This window comes from Oryx dammah, unplaced genomic scaffold (genome assembly GCF_014754425.2).
Source record: "Oryx dammah isolate SB20612 unplaced genomic scaffold, SCBI_Odam_1.1 HiC_scaffold_24, whole genome shotgun sequence".
Lineage (NCBI taxonomy): Eukaryota > Metazoa > Chordata > Mammalia > Artiodactyla > Bovidae > Oryx > Oryx dammah.
In genome coordinates, this window is record NW_024070208.1 from 31,561,818 (window position 1) to 31,588,803 (window position 26,986).

General features: G+C 42.2%; 1 protein-coding gene and 1 long non-coding RNA gene across 3 annotated transcripts in view; both read left to right on the plus strand.

Moving 5' to 3' along the window:
- The window catches only part of FLT1 (fms related receptor tyrosine kinase 1), a 205,945-nt gene that overhangs the window by 17,198 nt on the left and 161,761 nt on the right, over positions 1–26,986 (plus strand). For both annotated transcript variants that reach the window (XM_040266732.1, XM_040266731.1), the window contains exons 2-3: positions 16,254–16,350; positions 16,983–17,212. In XM_040266732.1, the coding sequence (XP_040122666.1) occupies positions 16,254–16,350; positions 16,983–17,212 (327 nt within the window). The remainder of the gene's footprint in view (positions 1–16,253; positions 16,351–16,982; positions 17,213–26,986) is intronic.
- Positions 20,098–25,639, plus strand: LOC120882915. The gene is made up of 2 exons (XR_005725613.1): positions 20,098–24,062; positions 24,282–25,639. It is a non-coding gene; the product is annotated as an uncharacterized LOC120882915 (long non-coding RNA).

A 26,986-nucleotide genomic window follows, 5' to 3' on the forward strand; every position in this document is an offset into this window, starting at 1 on the left:
GTTTTTTGAATGTTGAATTCTGTGAAGATGTATAAGACCTTCTAGAACTAAAACCAAAAAAGATGCCTTTTCATCATAGGGGACTGGAATGCAAGTAGAATATGTTAGAAATATTCAATGGAAGAATAAACACTGAGGTTGTAGAGCAGAGAGAGCCTCAAGATGCTGGGGTGAGAGGAAGGGGTGTCTGGGGATAGAAGTAGGGGAAGAAAACAGAGTTGGCTGACTGTAAAAGGGATGAGAAGAGGACATGAATGAGGGTGATGAATTGCCAGCTTCCTGGAATCGTGGATGGGAGTCTGACCCTTAACCCTTAACCTGCTGCATCAGTTTTATCTCCCGGCTGGTGGTTTCACTTTGTGGGGACAGTTTTGGTTTCATGTAACTTCTGCTTCTTGGTTTTGGTCTTGTCCTTCAGAATGAGCTGATTCATAAGTTACTATAAAGCCTGTTGGCACAGTGGCAAAGAATCCACCTGCCAGTGCAGGAGATGCAAGAGATGAGGGTTCAGTCCCTGGGGTTGGGAAGATCCCCTGGAGGAGGGCATGGAAACCCACTCCAGTGTTCTTGCCTGGAGAATCCCATGGACAGAGGAGCCTGGCAGACTACAGTTCATGAGGTTGCAAAGAGTTGGACACACTGAGCACCGCCGCATATGTACTTAAAGCCTGTTAGGTCAATGGCCAACTGATGGTAGAAATTGGTGTTTGGTTTTATTTTTTCCATCAGGTGTGTGATATCTTGGATGATCGTAAAGATGCATATTCTGTACCAACTATTGCAATTGTATGAGTTAAAATGCCCCAAGAATGAAAACCAATTTTCTTCAGGTTTTGGATGCAAATAACTTTAAAATCTTTCATGGATATTTGTAAGGAAGACTCTAATATCACACATTGGAGTGAAAAGCCTTCAGTCAATTATTTCTTTTAAAATCGAGATACTTCTAGTGGCAGCATACTGCTTTTAATTGGTTCCTTTCCTTCCAGAAGCTTGGCTATCAGCAAAACTTGTATTAATTCCATCTGAGATAAAGAATTTTTTTGAAGTTTGTAAAATCTTAGGAAGGCCAGCTATTACCCATACTTACTATGTAAATTGAGTCATAAGAAAACATGAAAATTAAAGCAGAATTGAAAAGAACTGTTCAGTCAATGCACCCATCACATTGTCTACGCAGGATTAATCTCCAAAATATGTGTAATGAAAAGCAATTGTATTCCAAATTGTTTAATTTAGAAGGAAACTGATTTTGACAACAAACACAATAGTCAAGGACAGTGTTTAATGAGCCTTAGAAAGTATGCTAACAGCTTTCAAAACCTCCATTCCCCTATGATGGATAACTTTATTGCACACTCTTGGCCATTTAAATCTGAAGGGTCAGAGGGTTTGTATATGTTATTGGTAACAAAGACGGAGATCTCTCAACTTTTCTCTTAGTGAATTTATAAAACACCTCCTTTATAGACAGTCCAAAGAACTCCAGAAAAAATGTGTTTTGTGTAGTTTAGACTTGAGAAACAATCGGAATAAGCTTGAAATTAACATGAGGATTTTATCGCATTCAGCCTTCCAATCTCATTTTATTTCTCCCCTGTTTTTATATGAAAAACAAGTGGTAGTATGTCAAACTTTGAGTTAGGGATAAGAGCATTTTCTGCTTTTTCAGCTAGAGTTTAAAGTATGTATACACTTGCCTGCCTGCCATGCTTTCTTCATTTTATGATGTAATTTTTAAAAAATTATTTGGCTGCACCAGGTCTTAGTTGAGATTCACAGGGTCTTTGTTGTAGCACTGGTCTCTTTTAGTGATTGCACTCACATTCTTAGTTGTGGTATGTGAGATCTAGTTCCCTGACCAGGGATCAAACCCAGGCCCCCTGCATTGGGGACACAGAGTCTTAGCCACTGGACCACCAGGGAAGTCCGTATGATACAAAATTTTAAGGCATCATTTTGGATTTGAAATTAAAACTTCAGCATGATACATATTTTTTATAGTTAGTAGCATTCTTGGGCTTCCTTGGTAGCTCAGCTGGCAAAGAATCCACCTGCCAGGGGGGAGACCCCGGTTCAGTTCCTGCATTTGGAAGATCCCCTGGAGAAGGGATAGGCTACCCACTCCAGTATTCTTAGGCTTCCCCCGTGGCTCAGCTGGTAAAGAATCTGCCTGCAATGAGGGAGACCTGGGATCAATCCCTGGGTTGAGAAGATTCCCTGAAGGAGGGCATGACAACCCATTCCCGTATTCTGGCCTGGAGAATCCCCATGGACAGAAGAGCCTGGCAGGCTGAGTCCATGGGGTTGCAAAGAGTCAGACACGACTGAGCAACTAAGCAGCAGCAGCAGCATTCCATGATATGTTCTATTTTTTCCAGAAAGATCTGTGTATGAACCTGAGGATTATAGTGTTATACACAATAGCTCAACTAAAATTTAAAGTTCTGATTCCCATCCTTAAACTTTAGCCATTCTGTGGCAAACTCCTGTATTGAATCAGTAAAATATTTCCCAGATCTTCTCTGTGATGCTTTCCTTTCTAAAGGAACCCAGAGGGATCCATGTAAATAATATGCCCCTGAATTCAGAGGCCCTGGTGCCATTGCCTCCATAGATGCCCAGAACTTTGGCACCAGACAGTAATGCACACAGAGTATTTGGTAAAACGTTTGGTGGTAGACCAAAGCATAGTCCTAATGCCACATGGAATAGGGAAGAGTCTAGATCTTACATTCTGGGTTGTGTACATACTGTCCTGTGCTCTCAGACTAGTAATTGTTTGTTTAAAAAGAGTAATATGGAGGATACCTTTAGCTGAACTGAAACTTGTAATCCTAAACCATTCAGAGGTTAGAAGGCTAATATTAGGGCCTTTTATTAAAATGATAACTATGCCTAATGATGCAACTTGCTCCCTGTGCTCCAGGATCCACCAATTGATGAAAGATGAACAACCACAGGAAAATCTTGGTTGTTTCCAGTAAGCCAAGTATTTGTACATTACATGAATGTTAATCGAATTATGGTCCATATATAATGGAATATTACTCAGCCATAAAGAAGAACACATTTGAGTTTGAATGAGGTGGATGAACCTAGAGCGTATTGTACAGAGTAGAGTAAGTCAGAGAAAAACAAATACCATGTATTAACACGTATGTATGGAATCTAGAAAGATGGTGCTGATGAACCCGTTTGCAGGGCAGCAGTGGAGATGCAGACAGAACAGACTTGTGGACACAGAGGGGAAGGAGAGGGCAGGATGAATGGAGAGAGTAGCGTGGAAACATACGCACCATATGCAAAACAGCTGATGGGAACATGCTGTATGACAGTTCAGACAGGTGCTGTGTGACAGCCTAGATGGGTGGGATGGGATGGGAGGGAGGCTCAAAAGGCAGAGGACATATATATACCTATGGCTGATTCATGTTGATGAATGGCAGAGACCACCTCAATATGGTAAAGCAGTTATCCTCCAATTAAGAATTAATACATTAAAAAAAAAGAAATTGCACTTCTACTGAGTAGTCTGTTTTTCAGGAGTTTATAACCTGAAAATTAATATAGTCTGGCCTGAAATAACTTGTAAATCGACATGAATGATAGCATAATATGACTGGTGATTATAAGCACCTTTTGTGAGAGTTGTCATCGCCAGTTCTCCCACAGTCTCTGAACAGCGACATTGGGTACGAGCAGAAGCTGCCAGGCTGTCTGCTTTACATGTGTTTCCAGCTGCTGGCAGAGCAACAGCTGTGCTGAGCCCTCCCCCTAAACCTTCCTCTCTGCATGTTCAGGGTGTTAAGAGCAGTGGTTGTGTTCCTCTCCTTCTGTGCAAGCAGAGGAAAGCCTACCATCTTCTCTGAGTGCTTTGCGAACTGTGTCTCATGCCCCGTCCACCAGATCTTGACCCTTGCTCCAGGCCTCTCAGATAACTCCCATGACATCGAATGGTAAATGGAAGTGACCTCTCGTTAGACAACTCTGGGGAGGTAGTGTGTGGGCTCACTTGATGAAAGGACATCGGTGTGGGAGAGCGTTTCAGGGGAAGAAAGGTAACTCTTCGGCCGGCAGGAGATTTCTCACTGACCAACCTTCATTAACTGTGATGTCACATGAAAAGGAGCCTAGCTTGGGTACAGGTCACAGGGAGGGTAGACTCCTGATGGTAGCTGGTGACAGGCCCTATGATAAATGAACGCGCCCTGTTAAACCGTGACCCTCCGAGAAGCCAGTGTCGAGTAAAAAGCTCAGAGAGGAACCCCCGAAGACGTGCCCCTTGTAAACACTGACGGTAGGAATGTCCATGTCAGTGGAGGACTTTGGGTAGACGTCTCAAATCACGCAGAATTTTTTTCTTTTCAATAACGTTTATAGAGTTTAAGGAAAAATGAGTAAAGTCCGTCAGCTGTGCTTGGATGGAATGAAGACCTTGGCCACCTCAGGGGCTAATACTATGGGGTGCTTTGTGCCTTGGGCTGGAAGGCTATTTATGGGTTTTGTTGACTGATAATTAAAAACCTAAATTGTAAGAGAGCTTTAAAACAAATTATTCAAATAAACATCTGTATAAGGTTGTGTCAGTGGTCACCACTGAAATGAAATTATTTTTTTCACTTGTCTTTTTTTACACTTGAATTCAAGACATAAAGAATTGAATGTAGAAATGACTTTTAGATTTTCTATTAAGGCATGGAGATCAGATCATTTATATTTCAAATCTGATGATCTAGGGATAACATTGGGTAGCAGAAACTCTAAAGCAAGAAGCCAGTGATTTCTTTTTTGTGGGTCCCTGTGATAAAATAGTTTCATGTAAAGATGAAAAAGAAAATAGTCTCTGGGATTACCAACTTTCTACAAATTAGGTGTATCATTGCTGGAAGCAGCTCCCTAACTATTCCATCCGTTGGTGGACCCGGAAGATCAATAACACAGTTACTGTAATCTAAAATATCCTGTATTTGTCCATCTAAAAGTCACAGTCTTATCTCCGCCAGGGATTAGTCAGCAGTGAGTCAGAGCTTTGGTTATTGCTGAGCACATGTCAGTTTCTGACTCCCAGCATGAAAGGAGTTCTATGTACCTAAGACTGAAGGTGCAGTCGCTACACACACCATGACCCCTCTCATTTCTACACCAATCTCCCGCTGCACCAACACAAACTTCTCAGAGAGAAAGGCGTGTGCATATGTGCAGATGGCTCTGTATGTGTGCACACACTTTCATAAACATCCTGTCATTTCTTTAGATCCTTCCTTGATTTAAGGCCGGTTGATTTGGGGAAAAAAAGAACATTTTAAAAACCAATATTGCTTCTCACTGTGGGACTCACTTGAGTTACGCTGCTGTTGTACAAATTCCCATGCCATTCCCATTTTGATATAGTCTCTAGGTAGATAGAACGGAAGCCCTCTGGTCTTTCCCCATCATTCTAGAGGTGACAGAACAATGTACTTTAGGATGGCCTCCGGTAGTGTATGTACCTGTCTGCTACCCCAGTGGTGTAATCTTTAAGAGTCATTCTAACTATGTGATCAGTTATAAAGGACTCCTCGTATTATCTAGCAAATACTTTAATAGAGGTGTTAAGAAATTAAGACCAAGAGTTAACTTTTAAAATAATTATTAGAGCCCTGTAGGCATTAGCATCTCAAACAAAAGTTTTGGAAGTTTCTGGAAATTTTGGTTCATTTGCAGCTGCATTCTTCACCTTTTTCCCACCCCTGCCACCAACCAAAAAGATTCTGAGATTTAGTCTATGAGACTTAAGCTTTTAATAAGCTACATCTTGAGGAAAGAAAGTCTTCTTTTATTATGAATTATGTTTAATTAACCTCATACAACCTTGGTAAAGGCTCATGATCTTAACATCAAATTTTAGAAACATGATACTTGGGGATTCATATTTAGATAAAGAGGTCATTTATCACGTAGGATTATGTACTATTGAAAATGTGGTATGCAGAATCAAAGACAGATGCATCTCATTTGAAATGAACCTGATATATGAAGCTTTGCATTAAAAACAAATACATTAGAAATCAGTCATTTTACTATAAAAGGAAATACCAGTAGATTTCTTCCAAGAGCTCTAGTGACATAATTTTCTGTGTGACTCAATTTGTATTTTAAATTAAAATTAAAGAATTGTAATTTGGGGAAACAATGTGCTTTTTGCTGTATGTTTGTAAATCTTCTAATACATAAGTAATGATGTTACTGAAAAAGAAGGAAAATTATTTTTCTAAAATTAGCCTTCTGAAGCTGTAAGTTGGAGAAACAAAAGTTCAAAATTTAACTCTGATGAGGTTATATGTAGCAAAAAAGTTCAAAATAGCACAATGTTCCAACATAACTCTGTGATTATTTCAGTCATAAGTTTTGTTTTTTTTGTTGTTGTTGTCGTTTATTTGCTAAGCTGTGTCTGCCTCTTTGCGACCCCATGAACTGCAGCATGCCAGGCTTCCCTGTCCTTCCCTATCTCCTGGAGTTTGCTCAGGTTTGTGTCCATTGAATCAGTGGTGCTAACTATCTCATCCTCTGCCCCTCTCTTCTTTTGCCTTCAGTCTTTCCCAGCAACAGGGTCTTTTCCAGTGAGTCGGGTCTTCACATCAAGTGGCCAAAGTATTGGAGCTTCAGCTTCAACATCAGTCTTTCCAATGAACATTCAGGGTTGATTTCCTTTAGGATTGACTCATTTGATCTTGCAGTCCAAGAAACTCTCAAGAATCTTCTCCAGCACCACAGTTATTCAAAAGAGGCTTTCAGTTCAGTTCAGTTCAGTTCAGTTGCTCAATCGTGTCCGACTCTTTGCGACCCCATGAATCGCAGCACACCAGGCCTCCCTGTCCATCACCAACTCCCGGAGTTCACTCAAACTCGCGTCCATCGAGTCAGTGATGCCATCCAGCCATCTCATCCTCTGTCGTCCCCTTCTCCTCCTGCCCCCAATCCCTCCCAGCATCAGAGTCTTTTCCAATGAGTCAACTCTTCTCATGAGGTGGCCAAAGTACTGGAGTTTCAGCTTTAGCATCATTCCCTCCAAAGAAATCCCAGGGCTGATCTCCTTTAGAATGGACTGGTTGGATCTCCTTGCAGTCCAAGGGACTCTTAAGAGTCTTCTCCAACACCACAGTTCAAAAGCATCAGTTCTTCGGCATTCAGCTTTCTTCACAGTCCAACTCTCACATCCATACATGACTACTGGAAAACCATAGCCTTGACTAGATGGACCTTTGTTGGCAAAACAATATCTCTGCTTTTGAATATGCTCTCTAGGTTGGTCATAACTTTCCTTCCAAGGAGTAAGCGTCTTTTAATTTCATGGCTGCAATCACCATCTGCAGTGATTTTGGAGCCCAAAAAAATAAAGTCTGACACTGTTTCCATTGTTTCCCCATCTATTTCCCATGAAGTGATGGGACCAGATGCCATGATCTTCGTTTTGTGAATGTTGAGCTTTAAGCCAACTTTTTCACTCTCCTCTTTCACTTTCATCAAGAGGCTTTTTAGTTCCTCTTTTTTCTGCCATAAGGATGGTGTCATCTGCATATCTGAAGTGATTGATATTTCTCCTGGCAATCTTGATTCCAGCTTGTGCTTCTTCCAGCCCAGCGTTTCTCATGATGTACTCTGCATATTAGTTAAATAAGCAGGGTGACAATATACAGCCTTGAAGTACTCCTTTTCCTATTTGGAACCAATCTGTTGTTCCATGTCCAGTTCTAACTGTTGCTTCCTGACCTGCATACAGATTTCTCAGGAGGCAGGTCAGGTGGTCTGGTATTCCCATCTCTCTCAGAACTTTCCACATTTTATTGTGATCCACACAGTCAAAGGCTTTGGCATAGTCAATAAAGCAGAAATAGATGTTTTTCTGGAACTCTCTTGCTTTTTCCATGATCCAGCGGGTGTTGGCAATTTGATCTCTGGTTCCTCTGCCTTTTCTAAAACCAGCTTGAACATCAGGAAGTTCACGGTTCACGTATTGCTGAAGCCTGGCTTGGAGAATTTTGAGCATTACTTTACTAGCATGTGAGATGAGTGCAATTGTGCAGTAGTTTGAGCATTCCTTGGCATTGCCTTTCTTTGGGATTGGAATGAAAATGGACCTTTTCCAGTCCTGTGGCCACTGCTGAGTTTTCCAAATTTGCTGGCATATTGAGTGCGGCACTTTGACAGCATCATCTTTCAGGATTTGAAATAGCTCAACTGGAATTCCATCACCTACACTAGCTTTGTTCGTAGTGATGCTTTCTAAGGCCCATTTGACTTCACATTCCAGGATGTCTGGCTCTAGTTGAGTGATCACACCATCGTGATTATCTTGGCCGTGAAGATCTTTTTTGTATAGTTCTTCTGTGTATTCTTGCCACCTCTTCTTAATATCTTCTGCTTCTGTTAGGTCCCTACCATTTCTGTCCTTTATGGAGCCCATCTTTGCGTGAAATTTTCCCTTGGTGTCTCTAATTTTCTTGAAGAGATCTCTAGTCTTTCCCATTCTGTTGTTTTCCTCTATTTCTTTGCATTGATTGCTGAGGAAGGCTTTCTTATCTCTTCTTGCTATTCTCTAGAACTCTGCATTCAGATGCTTGTATCTTTCCTTTTCTCCTTTGCTTTTTGCTTCTCTTCTTTCCACAGCTATTTGTAAGGCCTCCTCAGACAGCCGTTTTGCTTTTTTGCATTTCTTTTCCATGGGGATGGTCTTGATCCCTGTCTTACTGTACAATGTCACCAACCTCCGTCCATAGTTCATCAGGCACTCTATCTATCAGATCTAGTCCCTTAAATCTATTTCTCACTTGCACTGTATAATCAGAAGGGATTTGATTTAGGTTATACCTGAATAGTCTAGTCGTTTTCCCTACTTCAATTTAAGTCTGAATTTGGCAATAAGGAGTTCATGATCTGAGCCACAGTCAGCTCCTGGTCTTGTTTTTGTTGACTGGATAGAGCTTCTCCATCTTTGGCTGCAAAGAATATAATCAATCTGATTTCGGTGTTGACCATCTGGTGATGTCCATGTGTAGAGTCTTCTCTTGTATTGTTGGAAAGGGGTGTTTGCTATGATCGGTGGCTTTAGTGAGATAAAATTCACATACCATAAAACAAACCATTGTAAATTGTAAGTCAGTGATTTTTAGTATATTCACAGAGTTGAACGACCATTACCCCTATCTAATATTAGAATGTTTTCACCCCAAAAAGAAGCCCCCATATTAGTCACTGCTGTTCCCTTCTCCCCCAGCCCGACACCCGCCTTCTGTCTTTATGGATTTGCCTGTTCTGGACGTGTGATGGACGTGGAGTCGAACAATATTTGGCCATTCATAACCGGCTTCTTTTACTTAGTATAGTGGTTTTGGATTTTAAACAAGAGAATTGATTTCCTCATGGTTCTGGAAGCTGGAAGTCTAAACTCAAGGTGTCATCAGTTTTGGTCTCTCCTGAGACCTCTCTGCATGCCTTGTAGACGGCCGCCTTCTCACTGCGTCCCCACCGGGCCTTGGCTCTGTGTGAACCAGCACCGCATTTTCTGGGGTCATGTATGTTGTGGCATGTCTCTGTACTTTATTTCTTTTTATTGCCAAATAAGGTTTCGTTGTATGGATTGACTGCATTTAGTTTATCTATCCACCATTGGGGTTGTTTGCACTTTTTTGGATATTAGAAGTAATGGTGCTATGGACATCTGTTTACAAGTTTTTATGTGGACATATGTTTTTAGTTCTTGGGTAGATACCTAAGAGTGGAATTGCTGGGTCATAGGTTTAACTTATGTTTACCCTTTTAAGGAACTGCTGTGTGTTTTCCAACATGATTGCATCACTTTATAATCCTACCAGCAATATACAAGGGCTCTTATTCCTCCATATCTTGATCAACACTTCTTACTATTTTTTTTTCCTAATTGAAGCATCCAAGTGGGTGTGAAATTGGTACTTCACTGTGGTTTTGATTTGCATTTTCCTCCTGGATTCCAGCATCTTTTTATCTGCTAACTGGCATGTGACGTGTCTATTCAGATCCTTTATCTATTTTTAAAATGGGTTATTTGTTTTTCCAGTAGTTATGTTTTAAAATGTGGTTTCTAACTTGTACATTGCTATTAATTACTGTGGATATAAAAATCACTGGCTTTTTAGGCCGGAAGGGGCTGTCAGAATCTAACCCCAGCCTCCTCTGTGAGCTGATGAAGAATCTGAGGCTTAAGGTGACTTGCTCTTGGCCACAACAGAGCTAGTTAGTAGTAGAGCTGGGGGGGGAATTCACGTTCTCAATCAAAAATGGAAACACAGCTGTTTCATGATTCCTGTTTGAAAAAGTCCCCTTTCTTACAGAGAACAACGCTTTGACTTCAGTATAGTAGGGGTAAGGGGGTGTCTGGAAGAAAGAAGGGCTAAAGAGCTTGTGTAGAAGTTGCATTTAACCCATCAGAGCACTATTATTATTTAGATAAATAAAAAGAGTGGTATTCTAAAGATACTTTGGGGCCACTTTTTATATAAGAGCCGTCTCCCAGTCTTAACAGTGACAGGCAAGGCTTGATGATGACCTGAAGTCAGCATTCCCTCTTTCAGTGTCCATCATGGTAGTTTTGAAGAAAGAGTCTCAGTCATTTGGGCTTTGATTTGGTTGCAAAATAAAGCCTTTTTATTTACTTGGAATTTTATTCACTTTTCCCACTGAGATCAAAGAAAGCATCCCATCTTGCCAGTGAAGTACAAGTGGGAAAGAGGGCAGCATCTTAGGACCGTCTATGCGTGGGCTTCCTCCCAGAGGTCATCATGTAGGGAATGAAGAGGTGTTCATTTAAAGGCCATAAAGGTCTCTTCTCTTTCTGTCTACCCGATAACACAGAACAGACAGACAACGAGGGAAACTATTCAAACAAGGACAATACAAAGTGTCAGTGGTCACATAAGATCATATATGCATGTCAGCTTTTTAATGCTGTTAGCCCACTCTGCTTGACCTTACTAGTTCTTCCTGATAATGAAGCATGTGACAGAAGTCCATGTCCACAGTCTGCCTTTAGTTTGTTTTTGTTTTGAGAATTTTTTTGGGTTCCACATGTGAGCCCATACCATATTTGTCTTTCTCTGACTTATTTCACTTAGCCTAATGGCCTCCAGGTCCATCTGTATGGAATCAAATGACAAGATTGCATTCTCTTTTACGGCTGAGTAGTATTCCAGTGAGTACATAGACCCATCCATCTTCTTTTTACATCCATCAGTGGATGCTCAGGTTGCTCCCATGCCTTGACTATTGTAAATAATGCTGCAGTTAACATGTGAATGCATGTCTTTCCGTGTTTTCATTTCCTTCAGATAAATATTTAGAAGTGAAGTTGCTGGACCATATGATAGTTCTATTTCTAACTTTTTGAGAAAAATTCTTTCTGTTCTCTGTAGTGGCTGCACAGTTTACATTCCCATCAACAGTGCTCAAGGGTTCCCTTTTCTCCACCCTCTCCACAATTCTTACAATTTCGTGTCCTTTTGATAACAGTCATTTTGTGTGTGAGGTGATATCTCACTGTGGTTTTGATTTGCGTTTCCCTGATGACCCGTGATGTTGAGCATCTTCGTGTGTGGATCATCTGTCTTGGGGGAAGATATTCAGATCCTCTGCAATGGCACCCCACTCCAGTCCTCTCGCCTGGAGAATCCCATGACGGACGAGCCTGGTGGGCTGCAGTCCATGGGCTCGCACAGAGTCAGACACAACTGAGCAACTTCACTTTCACTTTCACGCATTGGAGAAGGAAATGGCAACCCACTCCAGTACTCTTGCCTGGAAAATCCCACGATGGACGAGACTGGTGGGCTGCAGTCCATGGGGTCGCACAGAGTCAGGCACAACTGAAGCGACTTAGCAGCAGCAGCAGCAGCAGCCCATTTGTAAAATTGGTTTGGTTTTCTCCTGTTGAGTTGTGGGTGGGTTTTTTAAATATACATTTTGGATATTAACCCCTTAGCAGATAATGATTTGCAAATAATTTCTCCCGTTCAGTGCAGTGCCTTTTCACGTTGTTGATTGCATTTTTTGTTTGAGTTTTCTGTTTGGTTTTATTTAAATAGTTATTTCCCTGATATAAGGAGATCCCTTGGACCCCCATGATTCTACTGTTGTTAACTTTGATGAAAACAATTGTTCACAGACCACTTAGTTCTCTGAGGAGACAATAACTTTTAAACCAGGCTTCTAGGCTACCTTGGCAAACAGTGAAAAGTCCTGATCCCCATCTGAGCCTCACAATGGGGGACCATTGTAAAGTCATAGCACTCCACCCTTTGAAATGAAGTATCCTGTTGATTTATTTCTAAATGAACAATGTGACTCTGACCTACTCATGAGCAGAGCAAACAGAGTCTTCCTTGGTGGGAAGATGTGGGCTCTTGGAATATATGCATATTCACGTCCTTATACACATCACGATCGAGTTGGGAAAAATGTCTGACATGCCAGAGATACTAAAAAAAAATTAGTTAAATATTTCATTACACAAGTAGGTGTAAGGGCATTAAACCGCTTCAAAGAAATGTTTTAAAGCCTATTGAAATTTCAGAGCAGTTGAGGAATAAGTGTCTCACTTTTCCCTTGTTGGTTTTCCTTTTGAACTGTAGTTTTGGCATCTCTGTTCATCTTTATGAAATTCTAGTTTCCTATTAACTGAAGAATGTGATGTCCCAAAGTGTCCAGTTACTTCAAAATACCATTTCCTTATACCTCTACTTTCTTTTCTTTCAATCACCTATTTTTTTCTAGCTTCCTTGTTCCAAGTACAAAATTCATTATGTTGGTGGAAACAAATTCTATAGCAAAATATTTCTATCAACATTTCTCTCCCCCTAAACTTTCCCATAATGCTGTTTTTCTCTCAGTGTCTTAGCTAATCACTCAGGTTGGTTGTGTTGTTCTGTTTTTTGGTTGGAGGCTGAAGTGGGGCCAGCAGAGACGGACGTGCAGAGGGCATATTTTTTAAGGGATCTTCTCTGCGTGACACTTCTCTCTGCTGGACTTTGGGTGGTTCTTTAAGGCTTAAGGTTCTCTCTGACAAGGGTCAGGAGTGCTGGTGTTTTAGGCGCTCACAAAGCAAAGAGTCACACAATTTGGAAACCAAAATAGCAACTGAAAAAAAACGGAAGACTCACCTCCTGCCAGGAGAAGGAAGGCATCTTCCCCTTGGCTGCTCCTGGATGGGAAAGCTCACTATGTGCACACAAACCACAGAGACACCTACCACTTATTGCCCAGAATTTTCCACAGGAAGCTTGGGTGGACCTGTTACAACCCACGAACAATTGCTCAATGAAACCCTCAACATTCCATGCCCTGGCCCGGGTGTTTTTCAGGGCAGGCATTATCAATTGCTGGCTGTGGCTTTAGAAAGCCCTAGTGTTCTTCCAGGTCATGGATTTTGAGCTACTTCTTACCTCAGGAAACTCAAAAGGTGAGGAAAGGACAAGATTTTTCTTTAGGTACCTGAATCCATTGGCCTGTTCTGTGAGGTTATTTAATAGACCAATTGGATCTCAATGGTACAGTCATTTGACCTTAAGTCTAGTCAGTACTGAACCATTTGTTCCAGTTGTAATTCGATGCCAGGGCCTATTGTATATAAGAGTGACTTTGGGGACTTCCCTAGAGGTCCAGTAGTTGACTTCACCTTCCAATGCAGGGGGTACAGGTTTGATCCCTGGTCAGGGAGCTAAGATTCCACACGTCTCCTGGCCAAAAAACCAAAAGACAAAATAGAAACAATATTGTAACAAATAAAGACTGAAAAATGGTCCACATTAAAAAATAACCTTTTTTAAAAAAAAGTGACTTTAAAAATATTTAATAAAACAGCAACACCAGGAAAGCAGATAATGTTAACATCTTTGTTGTAGTTACATACCCAGGAAAACATTCTCTGATGGGAGTGGGGCAGGGGCGAGATTCTGCTAGGTATTGGTGACAAGGGGTGTCTATCTGTCACATGCCAGGCAGCATGCCTGCCACTCAGGTGACAGAGAACCAAGTCCCCACACTGTGCCTGTCGGCTTTCCGATTCACTCATGAGGATACCGAGAAACGGCCTGCTCAGGAATGCCGAGGGCATGCCTTCGGGACATGGGGACGTGCGGCTTCCGGTGCAGCTGCGCCACCAAGTCTCGTTTTCTCTGCACTATTAGAACCTGAGAGCAACACTAGGGAGCGTTGCTAGACTTCCCCGTGGAACCTGACGTGCAGGTCTGTGGTCCAAGATCCCATTTTCTGCTTTGGATTCCACTTTAGAAGCCTTTTTTTTTTTCATCATTTATTTTATTGTTTTGATTTACTTTTTAGTTGGAGGAAAATTGCTTTACAATGTTGTGTTGGTTTCTGTCATACAACATTGCACATCAGCCATAATTATACATATATCACCTCCTGCTTGAGCTTCCCTCGCCTCCCCCCATCCCACCCCTTTAGGTCATCACAGAGCTCCAAGCTGAGCTCCCTCTGTTTTAGAGCTGGAAGCTGATTTTTTATGTGAAAACATTCCCTAAGATCAGCTCCACATACGTAACTTTGCTCCCTCTGAGAATATCTTTTCTCCTTCGCCCGACCATTTTTTAAAAATTAATTTTTTTGGAGTAAAGTGACTTTACAGTGTTGGTTTGGTTTCTACTGCACAGCAAAGTGAATGGGTCCTGTGTATACATATATCCCTTCTCTTTTGGATTTCCTTCCCATCCAAGTCACCACAGAGCACTGAGCAGGGTTCCCTGTGCTGTACAGTAGGGCCTTATCAGTTTATCTATTTTGTACATAGCATCAGTAGTGTGTATGTGTTAGTCTCAATCTCCCAATTCACTCGTCACTCTCCTTCCCCCCTCTTGGTGTCCATATGTTTGTTCTCTACATCTGTATCTCTATTTCTGTTTTGCAAGTAAGATCATCTGTACCATTTTTCTAGATTCCACCTACCCTCCCCCGACCTTTATCCCTGCTAATCCTGAGCCCCAAACTCCTGCTTTTACCAGGAAAAAGCTGGTAGAAGAAGGGCAAAGAGGAGGGAGAGAGTAGGGGAGGAGGAGAGAGCTCCTGATGGAGCTGTCTCCTGATAAATCAACAAGAGCTTCAGCAGAATTTCGTCTGTGGCACCAGTGGCTCGAAGAATCCTGGCTCTGGGGATGGCAGAAATGGACAGAGACCCGGAGTCATCGAGTCCAGTCTCCTGCCTTCCAGTTAAGAGAACTGAGATCTGGAGAGAAGTGACTTGGCCAGGGTCCCATAGCAGATCCCATGGATGGATGTTGTGTTGTATAGAGATGTTGTGTTGTAAAGGGACATCATGCTGTAAAGGGGTGTTGTGTTGTATGGGGATACCGTGTTATATGGAGATGTTGACTTTGATGCACTCTTTCATAGCTGACCTCACGGTCTCACAGCGATTCCCACAAAATATACTTGTCAAGTGTCACGTAGGAACGGACAGTTCCCTCTTCTCTGTTCCGCTAAAGAGGAAACTTGGAGATTATGTAAGATAAGCAAAGTGGCTTCTAAAACTGATTTTGATTCTATAATTAGTTTTCCACATGAGGAAACTGGTTCAGAAAGAGAAATGACTTGCCCAAAATACCATGACTCAATTAATGAGTGAACTATGTCTAGAATCCAGGAAAAGTATTCAGAAAAAAGATCAGACAGGCCTGTATAACCAAATGACTCATGTTGGTTCAATATTAGAAATATACTTTTGATGACATTGATAGTTAATCCTGAATATTTTAATAAGTTACAGTATATTCTTAATATGGTTGTTTTTTGAACCATAAATTGAACTTATTAATGTTCTAAATTAATGGGCTTTTGAATATGTTTAGGTCATTTGGCATAGTAGGATATATAATACTTGTAAGCAAGTCTTAGATTACAAAAATTTTATGAAATAAAATATATTTGTATTAGATGTACTTTTTTGCATATGCAATTTATAGCTTTCCATAAAAGGAACTTAAAGGATTTAACTTAAAAGAGAAAAAAGAAAAAGATGAGAGGGCAATTTTCAAAAAACACATTTCAAGGGACTTCCCTAGTGGGCCAGTAGCTAAGAGTTCATGCTGTAAATTTAGGAGACCTGGATTCAGTCCCTCGTTAGGGAACTAGATCCCACAAGTTGAAACTCGAGAGTTCACAACTAAGACCTGGAACAGTCAAATGTTTTTTTGAAAAATAAATAATACACTTCAACTTTTATTTTCCAGGATCTAGTTCAGGTTCAGTATTAAAAGAGCCTGAACTGAGTTTAAAAGGCACCCAGTACGTGATGCAAGCTGGCCAGAGGCTGAATCTCAAATGCAGGTGAGTGACTGTATTGGTTTGGGGACCATCTGCTTGTCCTTCCTAAGGCAAAACCCTTCCCCAGGGGAGTAGAAAGGTGGCCTCCCAGAGCAGATAGGTAGACGGCCATGGTCTCTCGCCATCTGCCAAGTGCAAACCACATGCATCCAGCCTCCCACGGAGGGTGATTCATTTGTCTACAGAGAGGTGAATTACTCACTCACACAGAATCAGAGGAAGGGATGCCCTGAACATTTTGAGTTGTTTAAATGTTTTTTCTAAATGTGTTACTCTTCTATAAAGCAGATGACTGGACTTAGACCTCTTTCTCTCTCTCTCTCTCTCACTATATATATATAGTATTTATATAAAAATCAGTTGTCTCCAACTCTTTGTGATTCCATGAACTGTAGCCCACCAGGCTCCTCTGTCCATGGGATTCTCCAGGCAAGAATACTGCAGTGGGTTTTCCTTCTCCAGGATCTTCCTGACCCAGGAATTGAACCCAGGTCTCCTGCATTGCAGGCGGATTCTTTTACCGTCTGAGCCGCTAGGGAAGCCCAAGACCTCAGGATAGTGCTTTGTAATGAAATGAATGCTTTGGCCCTGGCCCTAACCCTGACGGTGTTTTGTTTTCTCCTCTGTGATTGCAGAGGAAGAGCTGCCCATGCCTGGTCTCTGCCTGCAGCTGTGAACAGGGAAACCCAAAGCGGGAAGCTTAACATCACTAAGTCTGCCTGTGGAAAGAACCTCAGGAAGTTCTGCAGCACTTTGACCTTGAACGGGGCTCAGGCTGACCACACCGGCTTCTACAGCTGCAGATACCTCTCTCCACCGGCTTCCAGGAACAAAACAGAATCTACCATCTACATATTTATTAGTGGTAAGAGCTTCATTTCCCACATTTTCTGTAGCTGTGCAGCAGGCCATCAGTCCACCTGGTCCATGGAAAGGGCGCTTTTCTCAATGAGTGTGAATGAAATGGGCCAGGAAGGAGATTCTACCTAGCTGTCAAAACTTGTGGAGTGCATTTTAATATGTTTCTTGAGCGTCAGTTTCGACCAGAATTTTCAAGGACCGGTTGGTGAACTGCACGCTCCCTGACAGGGGTGGCCCTTGTCTGTTTTGATCACCACTGTATCTTTGTTTCCTAGAATACTGTCTGGCACATCACGGGATGAATAAATGAATGGCAAGATTTTAGTTCTATTTCTTAACTGAGAAGCCCAAAGTAGAATACAAGATTTTCTTGTCCTTTCACACAACTGCATTCTCTGATATGCTAAACTTGTAAAACATTGTTCTTTATTAAATTTGTAAGTGTAGTGTTGCTAATGTTGCTTGAAGGTTACAAAATTAATTCCATTCATGATATTATTATTATTATTTCACGTTCACAAACGAGTATTGTAATGATATAAGAGCTGGCACGTGTCACTGCAAAGGGCAAAAGACAAAATTGAATCATTTTCTGGTTATGATTTTTGTAGTATAATTTTTTTAAGCTTTGCCCTCCTTGGCCAATGAAGAAAGGAAATAATGTTCAGAGGGAAGAAATGTAAAATCCTCAAAGAAATATAAAGTGACAGGAGAAATGGATCCCTGGAAAGAATCAGGAAGATGACTTGTCCCTTTGTTCTTCCTTGTTTCATTCCAGCCAGTTTCCAAATCTTGCACAAGACTCTAGCCTTCGAGCGAGAGCTCTAAGAATGCGTAAATCAAAATTAGTAGGCACTTCAAGACAGAAACTTGGGTTAAAAAAAGGAAACAACCAACTGTCAGTGTCAATAGCATCGTGGATCTTCCTCCCAGTGAGTTAAAAACCTGCCTCTTTGCATTGAAGGCACCACCCACATAGACTTAGGCTTTGGTGGGCATCTTTTTTTTTAAATAAGGCAACTAGACAGTGTTTTACTGGAGCCTAGTATGTAATTTTCCAGATGCGGGGTTAGTCTTACAGACAGTAGAACAGTAAGTAGTATGAAATTAGCAGTAGTATCTTAGCTCTTATCAGCCTGATTTTTTTTTTTTTTGAAGGTTAATTGCTTTACAGTGTTGCGTTAGTTTCTGCTGTACAACAGCAGTGAATCAGCTGTGTGTATACACATACCCGCCTTTGACTGGGCCACTCTTCTATTCTGCTCTGCCAAACTCCTGTTTGTACACTTTGCACTTTTCTGGGTGGGTGGAGAACTGGAGGAGACACCAGCTTCCTGGCTAATCCCCACCCTAGGAATGCAACCAGCCCACTTAAAAATAAGAGGAGGAAGGAGGCCAGGGAACTCTGCTTGGGGAAAGCAGAACCACCTTCCCCAAGATGGAAGAGAGGATGGTGGGCGGGACCGGAGGGCAGGATTAGGAGAAGACACACGAAGTGTGCCAGCGGCAGTGGATAGTGGGATCATGTCACGTGCTCAGCCATCTGATCGTTTTTCCTAGCTCCACACAGTAGGTCATGTTCTTTCTGCCCCTTGCAGAGGAAAGAAAACACTTCTGTTCCTGTCTCTCTAGTGGAAGTGGAGGCAAAATTCATTCATTCTGAAATTCTCATGAAACTTTCTCCTGTGCCTTTATTGAATCCACAGTAGAAATGGATCCCTGGAAGGAATAAGGAAGATGACTTGTCACTTTGTTCTTCCTCATAAAACATGACTTGTAAATCAGATACTTAAAATGAGTGAAAGAAGACCATCTCTTTTTTTTTTCCCCCTAAGAAATAACACTCAGTTATTACCCAGCTGCTACATTACTTAGTAGATCTCATGATTTATGGAGGGGTGCAGAAACTGTCAGCTTCCATCCCCTTTGAAAATAGAAGACACACTTAGCTGTTTAGAACTAGAATCTCCACTTCCACTGTACAACAGAGCAGATCTGGCAAATAACCATCACTGTGAGTGTCAAATCAGTTGTCAGTCTGAGCCCTGTGAGGGCAAAGTCCATGTCCGCCTTAATTACTTTTATCTGCAAACTGCCTCCCGGGTACAGTGCCTGGCTCATAGCAAGAGCTCAGTAATATTTGTCAAATGAATACACATAGCAATTAACGGGGCTGTGTGGAATATCTGTTGAGATTGACATTGAGGATGAATTCTAGGCCAAGTAGGAAAGAGCACCATCACTGACTGTTGCTGTCTGGTGTGAGGCTGGGGGTGTGAGTACTGGTTGCGGTATCATATGTGTATTATGTCTGCTTTCTGGTACAAGTCCACAAATATTAGCATAAAGTTACAAGTCCCAGGATCTCAGAGCTCCCACACAGTTTGGTTGAACAGAAGGAAATTCTCTATCCCAAAGACCATATTCTTGGAGAGGGAAGGGCTGTAAAATGTACTGTTTGTGTTTCACAGGACATTACTCTGGAATATCATGAGTATTTTGTGTGTTCCTTGGGAAAATCTTGGAGTCGTTATTTTTAAATAACACTAGTAAGAAAAATTATATTTGAGTCAATAGTAGTAACCATAGGAGAGCCTCTGAATCTTTGTTTGTTAATCGATTTGATGAACAGATATTTAGGAAACATTTGCTGGGTGTCTGTAACTATACTGCTCTGAATAGTAACATGGATTTTGTTGTCTGTTTCCTGGTAGAACAATTTTGGTCTCATGATCACACTTTACTAAAATCCAAGTTAGTGAAGTGAGTGAAAATCACTCAGTTGTATCCAACTCATTGTGATCCCATGGACTATACATTCCATGAAATTCTCCAGGCCCGAATACTGGAGTGGGTAGCCTATCCCTTCTCCAGTGGATCTTCCCAACCCAGGGATCAAACTGGGGTCTCCCTCATTGCAGGCGGATTCTTTATCAACTGAGCTATCAGGGAACCACAAACCCAAGTTAGCTGTGATGTAATTCATTAAGCAGTTGTAACTTTTCCAAGTAGCCTAACATTTTATGCATTTCCTACTTGTATTCTCTTACTAATTTTATTTCTGAGAAAATTTGGCCTTCCATTTTTATTGATATTTACAACATTACAGGTTTAATTTTGTTCAGGGGCACAAAACTTGTCTCTGGAGAGACACACACAACTGTGTGTCCTAACACACAACTGTGATTACTTACTAGATATCAACTGGTTATAACTTATTTGTTGTTGAATATTTATTCTAGAACATGTGATTGGACAATTTCTACCCCTGGTAAGCATCTGCAGATGTGTTGGCATTTTCTTTTGGTTTTCTATAATGAAGAGAAACACTATTAGACACATCTTTTGAAAAGGTAAAGATTTGTGGTCTAATAGAGTTCTGAGAGGAAAAATCAGGACTGCATAGCTTTGTCTACATAATGTCAAGTGCCATATATGGATTATAAGCAAAACTATTATTTAGACGCTTCCCACTTGAGCACTGATTTGGCCATAACATCTGATATTGTATGTGTAATGTGAGGAAAATCAATATCACCACTTCAACATTACAGCTTGTATAAATCCATCATACTGCTGACATAATGCATTAAAATCAATTTAATTACTTGAGTAATTTTAGTTAGCTAATTTACTTAATTACTGATAAATTTAAATTCCCCTTAATATATCTTCTTACATTTGTGGTTTCACTTTATTTAAACAAATGGTTTTATTTCCATTATGCTGTCTAATTCTTACAATAATCCTATGAGGTTTTCTTCTCGTCATTTTATTATATAAGCAAAGGGCCTAAAATCCACTGAGCCTACATGGGGAGTAATGGAAAAGTGTTAGCAGCAGAGTAAGGTGGTCAGATTCTCAGTGGGAGGAGGAGATCAGAGAGGACAACGTAAGACGTGAACAGCAGGCAGGGGCTGGGGACAAGGTCACTGTCATCATACTGTGGGAAAGGAGAGAAGGTGATGGACTGGGGGGATTCAGTCCACCTTGGTGAGCTGGTGGGTTGTGGTGGAAGGGTGACCCGTGAAATCTGTAGAGGCACTGGGGCAAGTGGCCCTGCTCCCACAGCCAAGGAGAGCTTTTTCTCACTACCTTACACTCATGCTAATTGACATCCTCTCCCGTTAAACCCTTGGCTTGAGCCTAATGGATGACTGTTGAATGAGAGTAGCTGAAAAATGCTCTATATGTGTTTTCAAAGAATTGCTTTTGAGAAAATGAATGGAACCCCCCAGCAATTATAGCTACAAAAATATGGGTCATAAAGAAAATTCTAAGGTACTCCTCACTGTTTTGCTAATTGAAAAAAAAAAAAAAAGATGTTAGCTGAATGGTCATGCCAGGATTGGGCTTCCCAAATGGCTCAGTGGTTAAAAAAAAAAAAAAATCTGCCTGCCAATGCAGGAGACAGGTTCGATCCCTGGGTTGGGAAGATCCCCTGGAGAAGGAAATGGTAACCCAGTCCAGTACTCTTGCCTGGAGAATCCCATGGACAGAGGAGCCTGGTGGGCTACAGTCCATGGGGTCACAAAGAATCAGATATGACTGAGCGTGCACACGTGTGTACATGCTCACACACACACACATGCTAGAACTACTTGCACATGCATGCACGTATGTGCACACACACACACACCAGGGCTACTTAGGTGGTTGGTGGTCATCCCCCTGGCAGATAAAAATGAACATATTTACATTTCTTTTATAACTCTGGTACATACAAGAAATTGGCTCCAGATCAGCCTTTTCTAAGTTCAAGGATTTCATTGCCATTAGTATTGTAATATATTAAGTTGTGACTGTAAAATCAGGAGACTGACCAGAAGAGATTTTAATGGCATCTCCAAAGTATTTAATACTTGGTCAGTGTCTCCAGTTTGGTTAGAAGACCTTGAACTTAGCATATTGAGTTCCCCAAGCTTTGAAATCAGCCCGAACGCCTCCCCTCTCCAGGCCCAAGATTTTCAGGGCTCTTGAAGTAGATCATCTTCTCTTGAAGAATTATAGTTGAAAAGGCAAAGAGGAACAGGGACCCATGCGCTGTGGTTGAGTGGATATCTTCTCATTCTTCCCTGTAAAAGAAACTCACCTCTTCTGCTTCTCTCTACTTGATTGTCTTTCTGTGTCTATTAAAGCAAGTGGTTTGGAGCATTTTCACAACAGATTTTCCTGTCTTTGGTTCTTCTTTATGTATCAAATGAATGAGATTTACCTAGCAGCTTCATTTCAGGTGGAAAAATGATCAGATGCACTGGGTATATAACTGAAAAGTGGTTAGTTCAGTCGCTCAGTCGTGTCCAACTCTTTGCGACCCCATGAACCGCAGCACGCCAGGCCTCCTTGTCCATCACCAACTCCCGGAGTCCACCCAAACCCATGTCCATTGAATCAGTGATCTGTCATCCCCTTCTCCTCCTGCTCTCAATCTTTCCCAGCATCAGGGTCTTTTCAGATGAGTCAGCTCTTCTCATCAGGTGACCAAAGTATTGGAGTTTCAGCTTCAACATCAGTCCTTTCAATGAACACCCAGAACTGATCTCCTTTAGGATGGACTGGTTGGATCTCCTTGCAGTCCAAGGGACTCTCAAGAGTCTTCTCCAACACCACAATTCAAAAGCATCAATTCTTCAGCACTCAGCTTTCTTTATAGTCCAACTCTCACATCCATACATGACTACTGGAAAAACCATAGCCTTGACTAGATGGACCTTTGTTGACAAAGTAATATCTCTGCTTTTTAATGTGCTGTCTAGGTTGGTCATAACTTTCCTTCCAAGGAGTAAGCGTCTTTTAATTTCATGGCTGCTCACCATCTGCGGTGATTTTGGAGCCCAGAAAAAGAAAGTCAGCCACTGTTTCTACTGTTTCCCCATCTATTTGCCATGAAGTGATTAAACTCTAATAATCCCAAGTATCCAGGGGGAGAATGATCGCTGTGCCTTCACATAAATGTATTTAGTGGGAAAAAGCACTGCATGGCTTTGGACCCTCAAACAAATACAAATACTCCGCACTAAAGGTACAGACACTCTAAGACAGACTCAACATAATTGCTTATACAGCACTTCCAGTTTCCCTCAAGAACTTTTGCATAATTCTGAGATAAATACATAAATCCATTTTGTGTATGAGAAAATAGCTGCTGTGATTCGCTCAAGAGAGAGGGAATGAAATGACTAGCCAGGAAGAGGATCTAGGTCAGACCCCAAGGTTAAGGCTGTTCCCATTATACTGGGAGGTTCAGTTACTGACTTCAAACTGTAGACCAGTGGTTGTTTTTGTCTTTGGGAATAGAGATTATGCAGTTACTACATTCTATTAAATTTCAAACTCAGTGGTTTTCTCTTGAGGAATGATAGGTTACACTGGTTTCAGGCTGTTTTTCTGAGTGACCGGCCTTAAAGAACCAGACCCCAGTCCCGGAGAGCTTTGGGTTGTCACCTGATGGAGCCAGAACCTGTTGTCGCTGTGCACACTCACAGTCTGTCACTGCTGCACTCCAGCTCACACCACAAGGTGAAGAGACGTTTCCAGTTACTAAGAGGAGCAGGGCTCTTAAAAACCGCAACTGTTCTTGGGCTGTGGAATCAAATTAGTGGGGTGTGGGACTTCCCTGGCAGTCCAGCGGTTAAGCCTCCACACTTCCACTGCAGGGAGCATGGGTTCGCTCCCTGGTCAGGGAACTAAGACCCTGCATGCTATGCAGCATGGGAAAAAAAAAAAGAGTGAGTTGTATCAGCATTTAAAAAAATAAAGCAGAGTAAATGGAAACTATCTAAGTTTATTGCAAAACTTTTTTCCCCGCTTGTTTCATGGTCATGCTGACTGGAATTGCCATGCGCTGTGGCCAGGTGGGGGACTTCCCTGGTGGCTCAGATGGCAAGCATCTGTCTACGATGAGGGAGATTGGAGTTCGATCCCTGGGTTGGGAAGATCCCTTGGAGAAGGAAATGGCATCCACTCCACTACTATTGCCTGGAAAATCCCATGCACAGAGGAGCCTGGTAGGCTATAGTCCACGGGGTCGCAAAGAGTCGGACATGACTGAGCAACTTCACATTCATGGCCAGATGGGCAACAAACGCTCACTGCTCAGCTGTCGTCCGGCTATGCAGTGTCACCCCAGCACCCCGTGCATGCTTCGAGGTGCACCGGACCAGGCAGGAGTCTAGGGGAGACGGTGTCAGGGCAGAACGATCCACAGAACCTCAGGAAGTCCTACCAGGGGTGGGGGTGGGTAGTATGATTTAGGTAAGGGTAGGTATGATTTAGTGAAACTTTTTAAAAAATAGAACTTGTTTCCCAAACACAGGTACACATATACACGATAACCACATAAATGTAAAATACATGTGTGTGTGTGTGGTTTTGGGTCTAATGTGGAAAGTGCTTCTTGTTGTACAATTCAGCACAATAAGTTTAAAAGTCTCATTCTGATTAAGTAAGGTAAACTTATTAAAATTTTAACAGGTGTGCAGGGGTCCTCTCTATGCTTTGTGTTTGAGAAAACAACTCCCATTTTGAACACCGTGGTGGTTTTGGCTCATCACTCCTGAGCCAGAGAACGTGGTAATGAAAATAACCCCTCTTCTCTAGTTAACCTGGCTCCCACCCTGATGGGTGCCTGTGTGCAACACACACTCATCACGTTCCTGAGACAAAGCAGGTGTGACCCAGGAGATGCGGTCAGCAGGTGGCGTTCGTCTGTGGACGTGGATCACACACCTGCTGCCTGCAAGACCCTGTTGTTTGTTCTGGGGGAGGCATGAGCAAAGTTCTGGCATCTTAAGGTTTTGGAGGCCCCTGGTCCCTCTCTAGGACTACGACTTCTATAGATTAGTGAGGATTTTAAAATGCATGGTTTTAACTTTGTGAGATAATAGCTGTTGTCCAAAAACGAGGCTTTCCAGGGAGTGAAGAGGATGCCTCCAAGAGTCCTGACTGAGCCTCCCACCCCCAACCCCCGTAGGACTTCCTGAGGTTCTGTGGATCATTCTGCCCTGACACCATCTCCCCTGGGCTCCTGCCTGGTCTGGTGCACCTCGAAGCATGCACAGGGTGCTGGGGTGACACTGCGTAGCCGGACGATGGCTGAGCAGTGGGAGTTTGTTGCCCAGCTGGCCATAGTGCATGGCAATTCCAGTCAGCATGACCATGAAACAAGAGGGAAAAAAGCCAAGCAGGGACATGGAGTGAAAGAGTAGCAGTCTGCAGACTGCTTCCACTTTCTTTTCCAGATTTACTCAGAGTCCACTTCCACTTTTCTCCAGATTTACTCCACTTCCACTTTTTCCTGGCTGGTGATGACATTTCTAAACTGGGGACGCACCAAGGGTGTCAGCCCCCCAACCCACACCGAAAGGTCCCACTCAGTGCTTAAAATAGTTGACATTTTGTAGCAAGAAAAAAAAATTTAAGAAATCAACTTCCAACAACAACAAAAAAAGACCACTTAACTACAGGTCGGCTGAGTTCTTTAGGTCTGGATTGCTTTACCAAATTTATGACATTATCTGTTATCGTTTGGTTCCTGTCCAGGGTCTTGTCTGGTTTTCACAGTCAGTTTTCAGCAGGTACACATCACCCCTCCCACTGCCTACCCAAAGAGCTGCTCGCCTTGCCCCCCTTACTCATTCCATGTCTATCTTCACTCAGTGAATGCCTTCTTCCACTTACTTTCTGAAACCTCTGTCTATTCTAGCATGAATGCTCCCGTAAGAAGGGGTTCCCAAAGCTTCCGTCTCGGGGGCTAAGATTGATGGTGCGTGAGCCCACAGATATTGAGAAGAAAGTGTGCCAGACACCTTGTGCCCCAGGAAGCAGCCAGTGCAAACAGGTCAGGTCATGGCTCGTGTTTGCCATCCTTCTCACATCATTTCCTGATGTATTTGCCCAGGAGATGGAGGAATATGTTGGGGTGAGCAGAGTTTGGACTCAGCCTCTGGATTACTCGTTTGGAAGCCCCCAGCGGGTTTCCTAAAATGGCAGCAGCCTGAGGCTGACCTGCATTGGCAAAATTCTACTCCAAACCATCCTCTGTAAAGAATTCCTAGAGGGAACTTCCCTGGCAGTCCAGGGGTTAGGACTTCTCCTTCCAATGCAGGGGATGCAGGTTCGATCCCTGGCTTGGGAGCTAAGATCCCATATGCCTCACGGCTAAAAAAACCCAAAACATGAAAAACAGAAGCAATACTGTAACAAATTCAATAAAAAGCCCACATCAAAAAAAAAAAATCTTAAAAAAAAATTCCTAGGTATTTCCTGGCTTGCCTTTGCATATAGCTTCACCAAAAATCTAGAACAAGGTCAGGTTTTCCTGGATTTTTTTTTTTCCTCTCATTTTGATGAAGTGGTGAAAAAGAAGAAACAGACCGGGCTAGGATTTTAAATAGACTCTGATGACATTGCTGGTTGGAGTTTTCCCTGGGGACCAGACCCCTCTCTCTACAGCCTGGCGCTGTGCTCCCTGTAAGGCTGAGGCTTGAAGGAGATTATCTGTTCGATCCATCACGGGGGACAGCTGATTAGGACCACATGGCGAGAGTTTAAAGTAACTTAACTCTTATCCACTCTCCTTCCAGCTATGTGAAAAGTTGATGGAAGACATTCTTGATCTCATTAAGCCCTGCCATTTCACATTTCCCTTCTAGAGACACTTTTGTTATTAGATGCCAAGGGGCTTTAACTCGGGGAAACACTGACAAGCGGTTGGGACCGAAGCCGCTTGTGGACTTGTTGGAAGTCGGGGGTGTCACATCTTCTTTCCGGAGCCCTT